General features: G+C 44.7%; 1 protein-coding gene across 1 annotated transcript in view; it reads right to left on the reverse strand.

Moving 5' to 3' along the window:
- Nucleotides 1–227: 227 nt before the first annotated feature.
- The window catches only part of FGF2 (fibroblast growth factor 2), a 43,958-nt gene continuing 28,743 nt past the window's right edge, over nt 228–15,442 (reverse strand). The window contains exons 2-3 of the mRNA XM_081303109.1: nt 8,777–8,880; nt 228–424 (exon numbers count right to left, since the gene is read on the reverse strand). Coding sequence (XP_081159235.1) covers nt 239–424; nt 8,777–8,880 — 290 coding nt within the window. The 3' untranslated portion in view covers nt 228–238. The remainder of the gene's footprint in view (nt 425–8,776; nt 8,881–15,442) is intronic.

The following is a 15,442-nucleotide window of genomic DNA, read 5'->3' on the forward strand; positions in this document are numbered from 1 at the left end:
AAACATAATCTAGGTAATCTTCATTGAGTAACAGCAGATGCTATATAAAAGGGGAAAGTTTACACATTTTCTATAATTGTTTGTTGTGTTTCTTTACTGAGGCAATGGTTAAATATTAGATAAAAAGCTATCTGACGCGTTATCTAAACCGTGCTGTATATAATTTTTTTTTCTCTTAACAGATTCTAAAATATGCTTCCTTCTTTCTTGTGAAATGAGATAGATTATGCCATTAAAATCAGCTCTTAGCAGACATTGGAAGAAAAAGTATAGCTTTCTGCCCAGGTCCTGTTTTGGATCCAAGTTTATACTGCCCTGTTCGTTTCAGGGCCACATACCAACTGGAGTATTTCCTTGACCGGTAAGTATTGTAGTTATTTGATTCCAGTCGTTCAAAAAAGAAACACTCGTCCGTAACACATTTCTGAAAAATAAAGGAAGAATTACTTGTTATTATTTTTTCATGTTGAATATTCATGATAGGATAGCGTCTTGTTTGTCCAGCCAGCAGCAGTGGACTTGGTTGGGTTCAGCAGGGCAGTCAAGGGAGCAAGACTCAGTAGGCCAAACTGTGTCAGAGCCAGCTCTGCAGGGCACACAGGTCAGGACGCAGACTGTCAGCAAGGCACAGCCAGCACATTTCTGCAAGGGGAAAAGTTCAAGGACCTGTCCTTTCCTCCCGAAATAAAAGGTGAGGGGTAGCTGCAAGACCACTCGGATGGAACAGGAACCACACTGTTCAGGCCCAAACTCCCACACACAAAACAGACAGGATGCCCAAGGAGGGACACACCCAGTGGCAAGAAGCACACTGAGGAGCCCAGGACTCTAGCCTCCAGCAGAGGAGGCCAAATAATCTTCCTTTCTTTATGAATACCCAGCCCCAGGTATTTCACCACAGCAACAGGAAACAGACGAATATATGCATTTTGTGTAAACTGAAGTCAATTTGTTAGTTTGTTGTTTTCTGTGTCATTGATTAAATGTCTTCCCCTTTGTTTACTCCAGGTTTAAGATCATGAATAAAAGTGAAATAAAAAAAGAAAGCAAAAGTCATAGAAGTTATAAAATAATGTGACAGGTCAGCACTGAGCCTTGAAGGCATTCCCCAGAGGGGGACTTAACAGCATCTCCTAGTCACATGCTCACTCTGCTGTCCACTTCCTGGAGGTCCCCCTTGCTGGATGGCACTCCCTACAATTTTTGGCCTAAGTTCTCACCCTGCCAGTCACGTTTGCCTTTTGAGCCAGTTTCTAGTATTTCAGAGAAAAGAAACAATACCAGGAACTAAGTAAATACATCAGAGAACCAACAAACTGTTTTTAGTTTACAAAAGCTAGTTGTACCTCTGAAAAAATCAGTGGAGGGAAGGGAAATTTGCATCTGTACTTTGTCCACAATGTAAACTTACTCAGTAAATTCACTAAACAAGTATTTCATACTTAATAACAAACTGCATTGTTTTTTAATGTGTAATAGAACCAACATCTCAAGAATAGTGGTCCAATGAAAATGCAGTTTTCAGCCTCTGCCTTCTAAGTCTCCACAGTCATGAGTGGCTGCCGCCTCAGTGTCCCTGTGAGCTGACTATGCGATGTGATTCTCTGACCCTCTAACACATGCACAGAGCTCTTTTCCTCGTCACAGGGTTTGCTCACCATTTCAAACTTAAGAAAATGGAGGCCTTGGAGGAGCATTGAAGAGAGGTGGGTGAGTGGCCTCTGAGGGCCTGCCACAGCATGTGCCTTGCTTTCAAGACCTGGTTTTATGTGGGCCTGAGAACTGGGGATCCCTTAATTCATGGCTGCTGACCACTTCGTACACTCCACACCTGAAGAGCCTGTGGGCAGCACGTTGGACCAGAGGAAGCAGAGGGCTGGAAGATGGGAACAGCAGCCAATGAGTTTAGAAGATCCGTGGGAAAAGGAAAGCTGCTGGGCTTTGGAGAAGGAAAGTGCCATGAACTGACATTTTTCCAGGATTACCCTCACCACCAAAACCACAGGGGGCCAAAATAGAGGCCAGGGGCAATCCAACACAGGCAGAGAGCAGGGAGGCTTAGGTGGCTGTGGTGGCCACAGAGGTGTAAGGAACTTCTGGATCTGGAAGATAGAGTGAAAGGGTCTCCTGACAGAGGGAAAGTGCAGTGTGAGAGAAACACAAGTCATGAGTGGCACTGAAGTCCCTGTGCCTAAACATTAGACTGGCCATTGGCTGAGAAGGGCATGGCCACAGGTGGAAAAGATCTTACAGAAGGAGCAGGAATCCATTCTGCACATGTTCAGATGAATATTACATGTCCAAAGCAGATGAGCACTTACTGAGCACCTACTGTCTACAGATACATCCCTTAGCCTTCTTCCCCTCTCACTAATGCTAACTGAATGTTGACAAGTACTCATGAATTGGGCATGCTAGAAAATGTGTTATGAACTGTAATACCAATGCACCATTATTCTTAAGCCTAAAAGGGAAGGAACCCCAAAAGGAATGTGGAGATCCTTGGTTTTGTTTTTCCTTAATATTTATTTTTTAGTTGTAGTTGGACACAATACCTTTATTTCACTTATTTATTTTTATGTGGTACTGAGAATTGAACCCAGGGTCTCGCACATGTGAGGTGAGCACTCTACCACTGAGCCCCAACCCCAGCTCCAAGGTCCTTGTTTTAGTTGTAGGCAACACCTCAAGGTTTCCCCAGAGTCTGTCCACACGACCAGCTCAGCTCAGAGTCCTAGAAGGGGCCCAATAATCCTTTGTTAACACTGAAAATGATTTTAAGATGGTACTGGGAGTTCAACCCCTTGGTATTGGGTATCTGAATAAAGAAGAACCTAATATGAGAAAGTATACCTAACACTTAAAATAGTTTGATCTGGTTTTTCTAGTAAGTGTATACTTTGAAATTTCCATTTTTTAAATATTTTTTAGTTGTTATGTACCTTTATTTTATTTATGTTTATGTGGTGCTGAGGATCGAACCCAGTGCCTCACACATGCTAGGCAAGCGCTCTACCACTGAGCCACAACCCCAGCCCACTATACTTGAAATTTCAACAAGAAAATTAAGTGATGTGACATATTTATACATATGAAAACCTGATCCTAAGAGCTGGTGGCAACCGCCATAATCCTAACGGGCACTAATGGACTGGGGTTGAAGACGTGAGGAAGAGCCAACTGGCGTTCAGTTCACACAGATCCAGAGGTGGGACGCAGGAGCCTCTGAGGATAGGTGCACACCTGTGCACATGCTTCCCACTCGGCCAGCTGACAGGGCTTGAGCAAAGACCTCGGTGCCAACGAGCACAAAAAGGAGCCGGCCTGCTGGGAGAAAGGGCTCGTTCTAGGCTGGAGTAGGAAGTGTAATGGGACTGCAGCATCACACGGGCCACACCATGAAGGCCTTGAAGGAAACACCTGGACAGGGTTCTGTCAGAGGGCTCAGGAGCCAACCAGACCTCCAACAGCCACACTACAGCCACCAGAGCAGCAAGGGAAGAACACCAGATCATAATGTAAAGAGTCCCTGAATACACACCAATAAGTGATTAGATTAAAAAACAGTGAGTGGAGAGCCAGTGCAGTGGCACACACCTGTAATCCCAGTGACTCAGAAGGCTGAGGCAGGAGGATCACAGGTTCAAGGCCAGCCTGGGCAACCTAGCAAGACCCTGTCTCAAAATAAGAAAAGGCGATGTCAGTGGTAAAGCACCCCTGGGTTCTATCCCTAGTAACATAAAAATAAAAACAAAATGGACAATAAACCAATTTCTCACTAAAAAAAAAAACAAATAATTTACACAGACATGACTCCCTCCAGGAGATGGTGGAAACCCTAAGGCCCCGTCCTGAGACATGAACTGTTGCATGGTGACTTCCTTCCCCAGAGTTCAGGGAGGGAAGAGCAACTCTACTGTGAAGGCAAAGACCACCACAGCCAAAGAGCAAGGCTGAGGACAGAAGGACCCTACTCCCAAGGCCTTCTTCCCAAACACTCTCAACCTCCCACCCCAGGAAGAGGGTCAGGCAAACTGGAGGCCATCCTGAATCAACACTAAGGGAATGCTAAGAAACTGTCACCATCCAGAAGGAACAAAGGAGACACCATGACTAAATCTGGTGTCTGGATGGGATCACTAAGTAAGAGCTAAGAAAAAAAAATGCATAAAATATGGAATTTAGATAAAACTCTGTATCAACATTGATTTGTTAGTCCTAACCAGTGGACCCCTGAAATAGGAGAAATGGCATGGAATATGGAGAAATTTTCTATACTATCTTTACCCACTTTTTATAAACTCAACACTATTCTAAAACTAAATTTCATTTTTTTAAGAAACTTTATCTCAATTTGATCATTACATATTGTACACACGTACTGAATTATCACACTGTACCCCATAAATACATGAAATTACAATGTGTCAATTGAAGTAAAAATAAGAATTTTAAAAAACTGACCCCAGGAATTCAAATACTACTGCAAAAAAAGAACCTCTCAAGTAATTGGATACAGTAACTCTAGCTTAATATGAAAAAGCACTGCATTTATTTTTGTGCTCTACCATGTCCAAATGCATATATGTGTTTATGTAAAACTGTGTTCACCAGAGTGTAAAGGCCACATGACCATAGTCCCATTCTGAGCCTATAGCTGTGTCTACAGCTGGTATGTCATAAGTGATCGATAAACATCTGCTAAGCTGTGGCACAAATGAAACTCTTACAGTGAGTGTACAATGAAAATGCACAATTCAATATCATTGCAAAAGCTAAATGAGATATAGGGAAATAGGACCCGAGAAAACCCAGTCCAGGAGCCAAAATAACAGAACATGGGTCGACTTTATCCACGACTGGGTCCTAGGAAACCAGAGCAGGTGGCTGTTCCAAGTTACAGATCCTTGCTTCCCGTCACGGAGGCTACTGCTGGCCAGGAAACCTGGACCCAATTTTGCCTTGATCCCTCACCAACTTGTATCTTGGATCAAGTTCTTTAACTCCTCTTGGCCTTAAGAAGCCTGGATTAGATGATGGTTAAGATCCTTCCAGTTTCTAGGAGACTCTGCATACAGTAAGGAAAGAAGTAAGAAGTGAAGGCCTGAACTGTGCTCCTGTGCCCCGCCCCCAGCACTCTGCCCCTCAGGACTCTGGTCCCCTGCTGGATTGTAGATTGGAACCTTATGGCCGTCTCCCCAGGGCCTGTTCTCTGGTTGTTTATCCTTTACAGTACTTTGATTCTGCAGTTTTGGCTCATGAAGGAGTTTGCTCATTAGGAATCAGAAAATGCTGCTGCTTACACCACTTCTGAGAATTAAAAACAGAGGTGATGTAAGAATCAAAGTTGAGGATTTCAGAACAAAATGAAAAATACAAATGGTGAAAAGTTAAAAGTAGCTTTGGTCTTAGTCATATAAATTTGCTATGATTGGTTTCTGAAAGCAGCAGTCATTCTCATTTGGCAGCACCCTTTCATTTCATCTGGTATTTTCTCTTAAAAATGACATATGTTCCTCTGCAATTACTGTATATTTCTGACAAATTTGATCAGTATAGATTGTGAATCTGCATAATTGAACCCTCAAAAATCTATTTTTTTGCCAGGTGTGGTGTTACATTCCTTTAATCCCAGTAACTCAGGAGGCTGAGGCAAGAGAATCAAAAGTTCAAAGCCAGCCTCAGCAACTTAGCAAGACCCTCAGCAACTTAATGAAACTCTCAAAATAAAAAATAGAAAGGGCAGGGGATGTGGCTCAGTGATTAAGCACTCCTAGCTTTAATCTCCAGTACCAAAAAAAAAAAAAAGGAAAAAGCTATTATATTTACTGTATTTATAGAATTCATTTCCTTGTTAAGACCCCTCAAATAGGAAGTTATTGTATATTCAAAACAAATTTTACAGTATTAAATGCATAGTCTCAGAGATTTTATATATCCTCTATTTCACTACTGTGTATCCACACAAGTTAATGCTGAGATATCTCGCTCAGGGTACCATGATTTGTAGCACTATGTAGAAAACAATGTACAACTTTCTAGTAGACAGATTAGTCACATTGTTTCATAAAAATGCTAACATCAAGGTTGTTTGGTGACTGAAAGGTAAAACTACAATCAACCTCAGTATAAGTAATTTTTCTTAAATAAGGAATTTTGTAAACACTTAGGAAATCACAGACCCTAATATTTATTCTGGGCTTCTGTTACTCATAGCAACAAAATTGATCCTGCTATGAAATGGTAAGTAAGCAGTCTGTTGTATATTAAAGAACCACTCAACTCCAACCTACAAATACAGGCCCGGGCAGTTAAATATAGTTACCGTTTGAACTTTCACATTTCCTAGCTTTTAAAGGCAAGAAGAGAGGCACAAGACGCATTTTCACAATGCTGTTCTTAACCTGATTGCATTGGGTCCATAAACACGTGAAGCTGTGTGGACAAAGGGCACAGTTGTCCTCCTGTCCTTAGCTGGCAGGGTTCCACCTCACTCTCTGAGAAGGAACTAAAATGTCTTAAAATGCCTGCAGGAAGCCCACTGGGGTAAAATGCAGAGCCCCAGGGACGTGCTGGGCACAGCTGACTGGAAAGGGCCCAGGTTCGAGAGTGGGACAGATGACACCTTGGGCACGGCAACCCCAGCTTCTCCAGACCATGAGACCCACCTGCATCCCACCAGACAGCCTGAGGACTGCCAGCCCACCCAGACCCAGGTGAACGGGACAGAACCCAAACTGCTGCTGAGAAGACAGGGTGGCCAGCCACCAGGCTGACAGACGACTAGACGTGCACTCGTGACCTTGGCAGGAACAGGTCCCCTGACGGGACCCCAAATGTACCTCAGAGTCAGCAACAGTCCTGGATCCTGCCCTTCCTTACAGGAGACTCACAAATCCTGAATTTTCAATTGTGCAACCACTATGACTTTGTCCCTGCACAGAGTTTGTGATAAAACTTGTCAACATTGCTAAACTGACGCTCACTGCATCAGCTTGGCAGAAGCCACCGCCTCAGGAAGAGTCAACAACCCAGGGAGAGAGGCACATGGGGACTACAGAAACACCAAGGCCTCTGACAGCTCTTAGCCAAGGAAGAAACCAGAAAGCCCTGCGCTTCTAGGGGTAGGGTCAGCTCTTCAGGAAGTTCAGTTTCTGTTTACCAAGAAAAAGGTCAGAAGTCTCAGAATTCTAACCTGTCACAAATTCTGTAAGAATAAGACAACAAATTGGCAAATTATATTGTTATATACAATCATGTAACAACAAACCCCACTGCTGTGTACGACCTTAATGCACCAACTAAAAAAAAGTGAAAAAGAAAAAAACAGAATGAAACAACAGTTCGGTTTTCAGGCCTACTGTCCTTCAAGTCTGTCTCGTCTCAGAAGTAACTCATTTTAAAGATGCACTAAGAGAGAGCAGCTTGTTTGTATCACTTTTGACAACTTGGGTGCTTTTCGTGACTATAGATGTACCAGAATTTCTGCTGTGTGGAGATGAACGGTGCCCCCAACGACATCTTACAGGGCCACTAAGGTCACAGGTCACCGGGTCTTCTAACCTCTACGCCTTTGTTAGGGTTTGGATCTTTGATGTCCCCACAAAAACTCATGATTTGAAAGCACCGTACCCAACACAACAATGTTCAAAGGTGGCACTTTCAGGCCACAATTAGATTGTGGGGGCTGTAATCTCAGTGGATTAATCCATTTGGTGGATTAATCCATTTGATGGATTAATAATTTGGACAACTGGTGGCAACTGTAAGCAAGTGGGTTGTGGCCTTGGACTATATCTGTCCCTGACCCCCGCCTCTCCCTCTCCCTCTCTCTCTCCTTCCCCACCCGCCCCGACCCCATGCTCCCTGGCTATGATGAACTGAGGATCTGGCCTCTACCCTGCTTCACCTTGGGTCCAGAGCAATGGAGCTGGACAACCATGGACTGAGACTCTGAAACTGTGTCCAAAATAAACGTTTCCTCCTTGAAGTTGCTCTTGCCTGGTATTTTGGTCACAGCGATGGAAAGCTGACTAACACAATCTGTAAGACCACAGAGTAGTAACGAATCTCAAGGCCATCCCTGTGCTGATTAGACAGACACAGAGAAGGCTGAAGCTCTAAGACCCCTCGACTAGCACGTCCATGGTTGGTTACCACAGAAGCAGACGCCTCATTGCCTTTCTGTCCTCTTACCCTCGACTGTCTGAAAGCAGCCACACCACACTGCTGCAGATGCCATGGCCATCTGTCACATCCTGAGGCGAGGCAGGCAAGAGCTGTAAACCCCTCTTCCTGACTCTACTGCAACATCAATGTCACCCAAAATTATCCCTGGTTCACTGTTCTGGAAACACTTAGAATGCTAGCTTGGAAGATTACCAAGCTGACAACAGTTTGGTAGGAAAAAAGCCCCAGAGTGGCAGAAGTGAAAGTTCCAAGGAGCCAGTATTTTAGAGCTGTATTTGGACCTCTCCCAAGACGAACGAGCAGTGACCCCCAGTCTAACATCAGCACAGGCCTCCCCGGCAGCCCCAAGCCTAACCCAATCTTAATTCCCACGTGCTGTGTTTCTGGGTCACTTCACTCCCTTAGAACTTCAGGCGTTCCATCTGTGAAATAAAGAGGACACAAATCCTCTATTTAGTAGGGTAAGTGTGAAGATGAAATGATAGAATGCATGTAGGACTCCTAACAGATTTAGTAAATACCAAGGCCAGTGGATGAGCAGCCGCATGCGCCCCAGGCGCCTCCTGCAAAGACAGGCATTACTCACAGAAGCCAGGAGCCTCCCGTCCTCCTTCATGGCCAGGTATCGGTTTGCACACACTCCCTTGATGGACACAACCCCTCGGTCTTCGGCTTGAAGCTGGAGCTTGACTGTAAATAAAGGGGAAATTACTCTTGTGGCACCAGAGAGAGAAGAGCCATAGCACAACACAAACAGGACCATGGTGCCTGCCACCCACCAGCCCCCTGAAGGGCAGCGCCACTGGATCAGGGTGGGTGGGGGCCACTGTGCTAGAGCAGGAGCTACAGAGCCCCGCACATTGTTCACAGCTCCCTGCCCACTTGGTACCACCAGTGAGCAGAGGGGGACAGATTGGGGACTTGTTCTTTTACTACAGATCAGTTCCATCTGGCCTGTTAGCCCCTTCACATTTTGTAAGTGAACATATTTTAAGAGTGCTTGGAAATGTCGGTGCACCATTTGTGCCAACGTCTGTGCTGCTGCCTTCGCTGATACCCTGTAAGAGTCATTTCTAAGCAATTCTTCACAAGTAGAGACTGTGCAGCTGCTCACTGCAGGCTTCAGGCGCACCTCCTTGACATCTGTACATCTCATCTCCAGCCTCCCCTCAAAAAAATACTAATGCATTTATCTTTCCTTACGGAAGGAATGGATAAATACCTTTTTAAAGTAGAAAAATACTTGAATACTTCATTGGATTATACAGTGTGATGAAAGATTTCCAGAGTAAAAGCCCCTAAGGAGGATGACCTGTTACACTACATTATTAATATTAAGAGGGTTGTGTGGAAAACCCAGATGTTATTTGATTACAATGATAATGCAAAATGAACCAATAATTATCTAATTGAAATTTAAACAATGTTAAACATTTCTAGTTTGATATTCAAAGGCAGCATTTGCCTGCCTATAACAAAATTCCCCAGAACGTATTATGGCTAATAGATTTTACACAAAAAACAGGTTTTCAGGTCAAATAAATTTAGGAAATTCCTGGTGAAGCCAGTTAAGTCTTTATTGCCAAACTTTCCACCTGCTTTGTAAATCATCATGAAGATCAAGTATAGAATGTTTATCAAATTTATTTATTAAAAAAAAACAAGTTTTATCTTAAGTCGTCCTATGACCTATGAAGGAATTATTGAGCATTAAAAAAAGTCAAAATTTTAGAAATCAATAAAATATTATCTGGATAACATTAGGAATGTGAAGTTAACTTTTCTAGGTGTTTATAAGTAGCTAGAGGAACTGACCAGGACATCGCAACTTTTGAAAGATGCTGAAATAATTATTAAATGTATTAGATGTATCACAATAATCATTTTAAATTATTTTCCTATAGAAAACAATACAGGACCTGGGCTGTGGCTCAGTGGTAGAGCCCTTGCCTAGTATGTGCGAGGCCCTGGGTTTGATCCTCAGCACCACATAAATAAATAAAGGCATTGTGTCCATCTACGAAAGAAAGAAAGAAAGGAAGGAAGAAAGGGAAAGCAGTATACAGATAAAATGAGACATGATACCTGCAATTAGCTTTTCTCTGGTGATAAAAAATATTTTTTTAGTAAAGCAGGTAGGGCCAAGCATGGTGGCACACACCTATAATCCAAGCAACTTGGGAGACTGAGGCAGGAGGATCAAAAGTTCAAAGCCAGCCTCAGCAACTTAGCAAGGCCCTAAGCAACTTACTGAGACCTTGTCTCAAAACAAAAAATAAAAAGGGCTGGGGTTGTGGCTTAGTGGTTAAGCACCTCTGGGTTCAATACCTATTACCCCGGGGCTGGAGATGTGGCTCAAGCGGTAGCGCGCTCGCCTGGCATGCGTGCGACCCGGGTTCGATCCTCAGCACCACATACAAACAAAGATGTTGTGTCTGCCGATACTAAAAAATAAATATTAAAAAACTTTCTCTCTCTCTCTCTCTCTCTCTCTCTCTCTCTCTCTCTCTCTCTAAAAAAAAAAATCAATACCTATTACCCAAAAAATAAAAAAATAAAGTGAATAGGAAAAATAAGACTGGATTGTTTCAATAGGTATTGGAAGCATGGATTCATTATTCTATTCCTATATATTTTTATGAATGTTTGAGAAATTACAACAAAAAAGAAAACAAGCCCTGTGATTCCTTTGGTGACTCAATGTCTGCTTCTCCTCTGCTCAGTCCTCCTGGATGGTACAGGTGGTACAAAGCCAAGTTGGAGGCCAGGCTGGGCAATTTGGTCGGACCCTATCTCAAGGTCAGAATGTGGCTCCAGGGAAGAGCACCTCTAGGTTAATCACCAGACACAAAAATAAAGGAAAGAAGAGGGAAGGGAAGGAGAGAAGGAAGGAAGGAGGGAGGGAGGGACGAAGGAAGGAAGGAAGGTGGGAGGGAGAGGAGGGAGAAAGGGAGGGAGAGAAGGAAGGAAGGAGGAGGGGAGGGAGGAAGGGTGGGAGGGGAAGGGAGGGAGGGAGAGAAGGAAGGAAAGGGACAGAAGGAAAGAAGAGGGAGGGAAGGAAGGAGAAAAAACACAAAGTAAAAAGAATGTAAAAGCTAAATCATCTGAAGGACTCTGAGTAAGGGTGGCACCCAGGTCCACGGGACCCGGGCCTGCTGGATTGACCCAGGAACTCCGAGCGCATTGGCTCACCTCCTGAATCCCTCCACTGCACAGTGCGCACTGCCCAGGCTGCACACCTGACCACTGTGCTTTCTCTCTGTTCCTTGTTGGTGAACTGCCTGTGCTCCAGCCTGCCACGCCCACTTGTGAGCCACTGTGGGTCCCCTGCATGACTAGGGCATTCGCGTGCCCACATCGGCCCTGGCCCCACGGCCCTCTGCAGGCTTCGCGGGCACTCCTCACTAGGAGCCTGGCAGTCACAAAGCAACACACTGACCGCAGATGTCTGAAAGCGTTTTCTTTGGCATGATTTGGGGATGGGGAGGTAGGGATCAAACCCAGAGACGCTTACCACTGAGTCACATCTCCAGCCAGCCCTTTTTATTTCTTTATTATTTTTTTTTTTATTTTGAGAAAGGGTCTCACTAAGTTGCTGAGGCTGGCGTTGAACTTGCAGTCCTCCTGCCTCAGCCTCCCGAGTCGCTGGGTTACAGGTGTGCACCATCACATCCAGCTGACATATAATTTTTAAAATACAAGATTTAAAGATAACCAGAGGCTCTAACAAGAAGTTGAATAAGTCACAAAACCATAGATTTTCTTTTAAAACATTCTAAATTCCACATACAAATGACATCTTTCCATAAAACAGGTGCATAGCCACCTTCATCTCTGACATGAGGGGAGCAGGAGAGACCAGCCGGACTTCAACAAACTGAGCAGCTGCTGAGGGGAGGGGTCCTAACCCGAGGAGCCCTGATCCAAGGGCAGATCCGTGCTCGCCGGTCAGTCCTGGGCATGGAGCTGGCCCCAGGTGCAGGTGCCACACAGCAAAGGTGGCCCAGAACACGAGGTCCTGCAGGACCCCAGCTTGGCTGATGAAAGCAGCATGGAACAGGACAAGAGCAGAAAGACCCCCGAGAACCTGGGTCTTCACCAAGCACAAAGCCACAGAGCAGCAGGACAGAGACCTTCCGAGAGGCGGATGGAGTTCATGGAGGTCAACTCCCCATCGGCCCCACCCGCTGGCAGCTGGGATACCGGCAAACTAGGATGCTTGGGAACTCCTGAGCAGCCCAGAAAGGCAGGAGGGGAGAAACAGAAATCGAATAGCAGGTGGGATCACTAAAAAACAGCCCCAGGACAGCGGACTTGAGCCCAGCCATGTGATCACACTGAGTATGACACTCCACGCACCACTGACAAGCAAGAACTATCAGTAAGATTTTTTTAAAACTCAACTATGTGGTTTATAAGAAAAGCACTTCAAGTTCAAAGACACAGGAAAGCTGCATGTACCCACGTGAGGCAGAGATATGAAGTGTACCCCTGAGGACCAGAGAGGAAGAGGGCTATGTTGACATCTGACCTCCGGGATAAACAGGGCGGCTCTGTGACAAGAGGTTCAGACGCACTAGGAGGAGCAGTCATCTTGAATGCACAGCACCTAGTACAGAACTCCAAACCACCTGCAGCAAAAACTGACCAAAGAGAAGAAATGAACCATGAATAGAGAGAGGAAAAGCATGGTCCATCAACTGGACCCAGTGACCTTTCTCTTACAAGCCTAAGGCATCACCTCAGACGTCGTTCTCCTGTTCACGTCGTACTGCTTTGCAAACTGGTCAATAGTGACCCCTTCCAGCATGGGAAGCCACTCCATGCCCACCTGCCCCCTGGGCATGCCTGTTCAAGTCCGTTGACTCCATCTGAGAAGGTCTTTCCCTCAAGTCAACAGTTGCTAAATAATGCTGAGGACCCTCGCCCTCAGCTGTCAGTCTTCCTGGTTTAATGTGTAACATCCTACCTGAGATACGGTGTGCACACCACACTACTTGCCCTCTGAAGCATGCATACGACTCTATGGCTTTGAGTACATTCACAGAGCGGTGCAACCATCAATTACAAAACATTTTCATCACCCACACCCTTTAGCAGTGACCCTCCATGTCCCCAACACCACCACTGCCAACCTTAGGCAACCACTAATCTACTTCCTGTCTTTGCAGATTTGCCTGTTCTGGGTATCCCATGTAAGTGGAATTTTCAAAGCACAGTCTTGTGACTGGCTTCTTTTACACAAAAGGCTTTCAAGGGTCCTGTGTGCTGTCCCACACACCCATACTTCATTCCTTTATGGATATATGGACTTTGGGTCCACTTTTTGGTTACATAATGCTGCCGTGAACATTTGCGTAAGAGATTCTGGGTAGAATGTTGTCACTTCTTCGGGTACATATGGAGGAGGAGAGTCACGAGGATGTATGATGACTCATGTTGAATCCTTTGAGGAACTCAGTTTTCTAAAGCAACGGCACCACTGAGAGGCCCATCAGCAGCATGGGGAGACAGCGGCTCCACCTGCTGGCCAGCACCTGTGACAATCGGTTTTTGTCTTCGAAGGAACCATCCCGGTTCGGTACAAATGTGTCCTTGCGGTTTTGGTCTGCACTTCCCTCTGGTCTCAAGAGCTCCGGGGCCAAGGCCAGGTCTTCTTTGGGGAAATGTCTGCTCTGACCCTTGGCCCCTTTCTCCGTTGGGTCCTCTCTGTACTCCTGAGCGGGCTCTGATGGCAGCATTGTCCTTCACTCTCGATGTCGTCCTCTGAAGCACACTCTGTCAGCGTGAATTCCAGTTTGTGGACTTTGTTCTTTTGTTGCTGGTGCCTTGGTGTCACAGCTAAAAAACACCGTGCCCAGTCCAAGGTCATGAAGAGCTGCATCGACCCCTGCTCCGGCAGGTGAGTCTGACCTCACCTAGGTGTGTTCTAATTCATTTTTAGTTAACTTTCATAGGTGACCTGATGGTACAGCTTTGCTCTCTTGTCTGTGGAGATGCCTGAATCAACATTTAAAGGTCTCTATACCCAATACCTGCAGAACATGGACGATGGCCTATGCCTAGAGTGATTTATATGCAAGGCCACAAAATAATTATACAGAGTATTAAATTAGAAATTAATAAAACATCTAGAAAATCCCCCAAATACTTGGAAATTAAGTAATACATTTTTCAATAAAACAAATATATCCCAAGGAAAATTAGAAAATAGTTCTGTTGATGATAAAAATTCAGATGCTTAAAGTGAAAGTCATAGTTTAAGTATTTACATTAGAAAGCAAAAAATTATGGAAACCTGAGTTTCTACTTTAAGAACCAAGGAAAAAGGAGAAACTATCCCCATAGCACGGGAGATACTTAGTGTGTAAACACTGTCACTCAATAAACATAGGTCAGGAGAAATGAGCCCTGAGGCTTGACAGTTATCTGGGGATGATAAAATCAAAATGCAGTTTTCATACTTTTTATATTCTTGGTTAGGCACATATTATTTTTATTATAAGAACACAACAATAATAGCACTGTTAGGACTTTAAAGCAACCTCAAATAAAATCTAAGGACTTACCATTTTAAACATGACTGAAAATAAATACATTTATGAATTCAAGGAAGGAGAAGGAATTTCCCAAAAGGAACTTAAGAGACATATCTACCCAAAGCAATGTGTGAACCTTGCTTGAATCCTGGTTGGAGCCAACCAACTAGTAATAAAAAAAAATAATAAAAAAAGCACACGCTCATCAGGGAAATTTAACACTGATTCAGTTGCTTCTAAGGGAATTTCTAAATTTCCTTGCATAGACTAAAACCGATTGTCTTTGAAGCCCTCCTCTTCAGGATGCGATGTCCGTCCCATACCAACAGGTGTCTGTGCACACCCAGCTTCATGGGGAAGGGCCCACGCAGCCACTTCCCCACTGATCTGCGGAAGCAGCTGCTCCTGCTGCCCCCACAACTCCATGGGCTAGAGGGCAAGAGCCGGCACAGGCACAGGTGGGCAGGGGGCCTGGGGCCTCTGAAGTGCTGACGGGCCCCCGGGGCTCCTTACATGAGCTCTATTTTATATACAGTTGAAAAAGATATTTTGTTGATCAAGGGCAGTTTGTTGGTTAACTGACCTTGGTTTGGTAGCAGTGGGTTGAAGGTTCTAAAAGCTGAGCTAACTGTCCAGATAAGAGCCCCGAGATGCTTTGCTGTTTCTATAAGTGTGAGCCAGGACTTGAGGACACAGGACAGTCCAGTCCAGTG

This window comes from Spermophilus citellus, assembly GCF_964194105.1.
Source record: "Spermophilus citellus genome assembly, chromosome: 8".
Classification (NCBI taxonomy): Eukaryota; Metazoa; Chordata; class Mammalia; order Rodentia; family Sciuridae; genus Spermophilus; species Spermophilus citellus.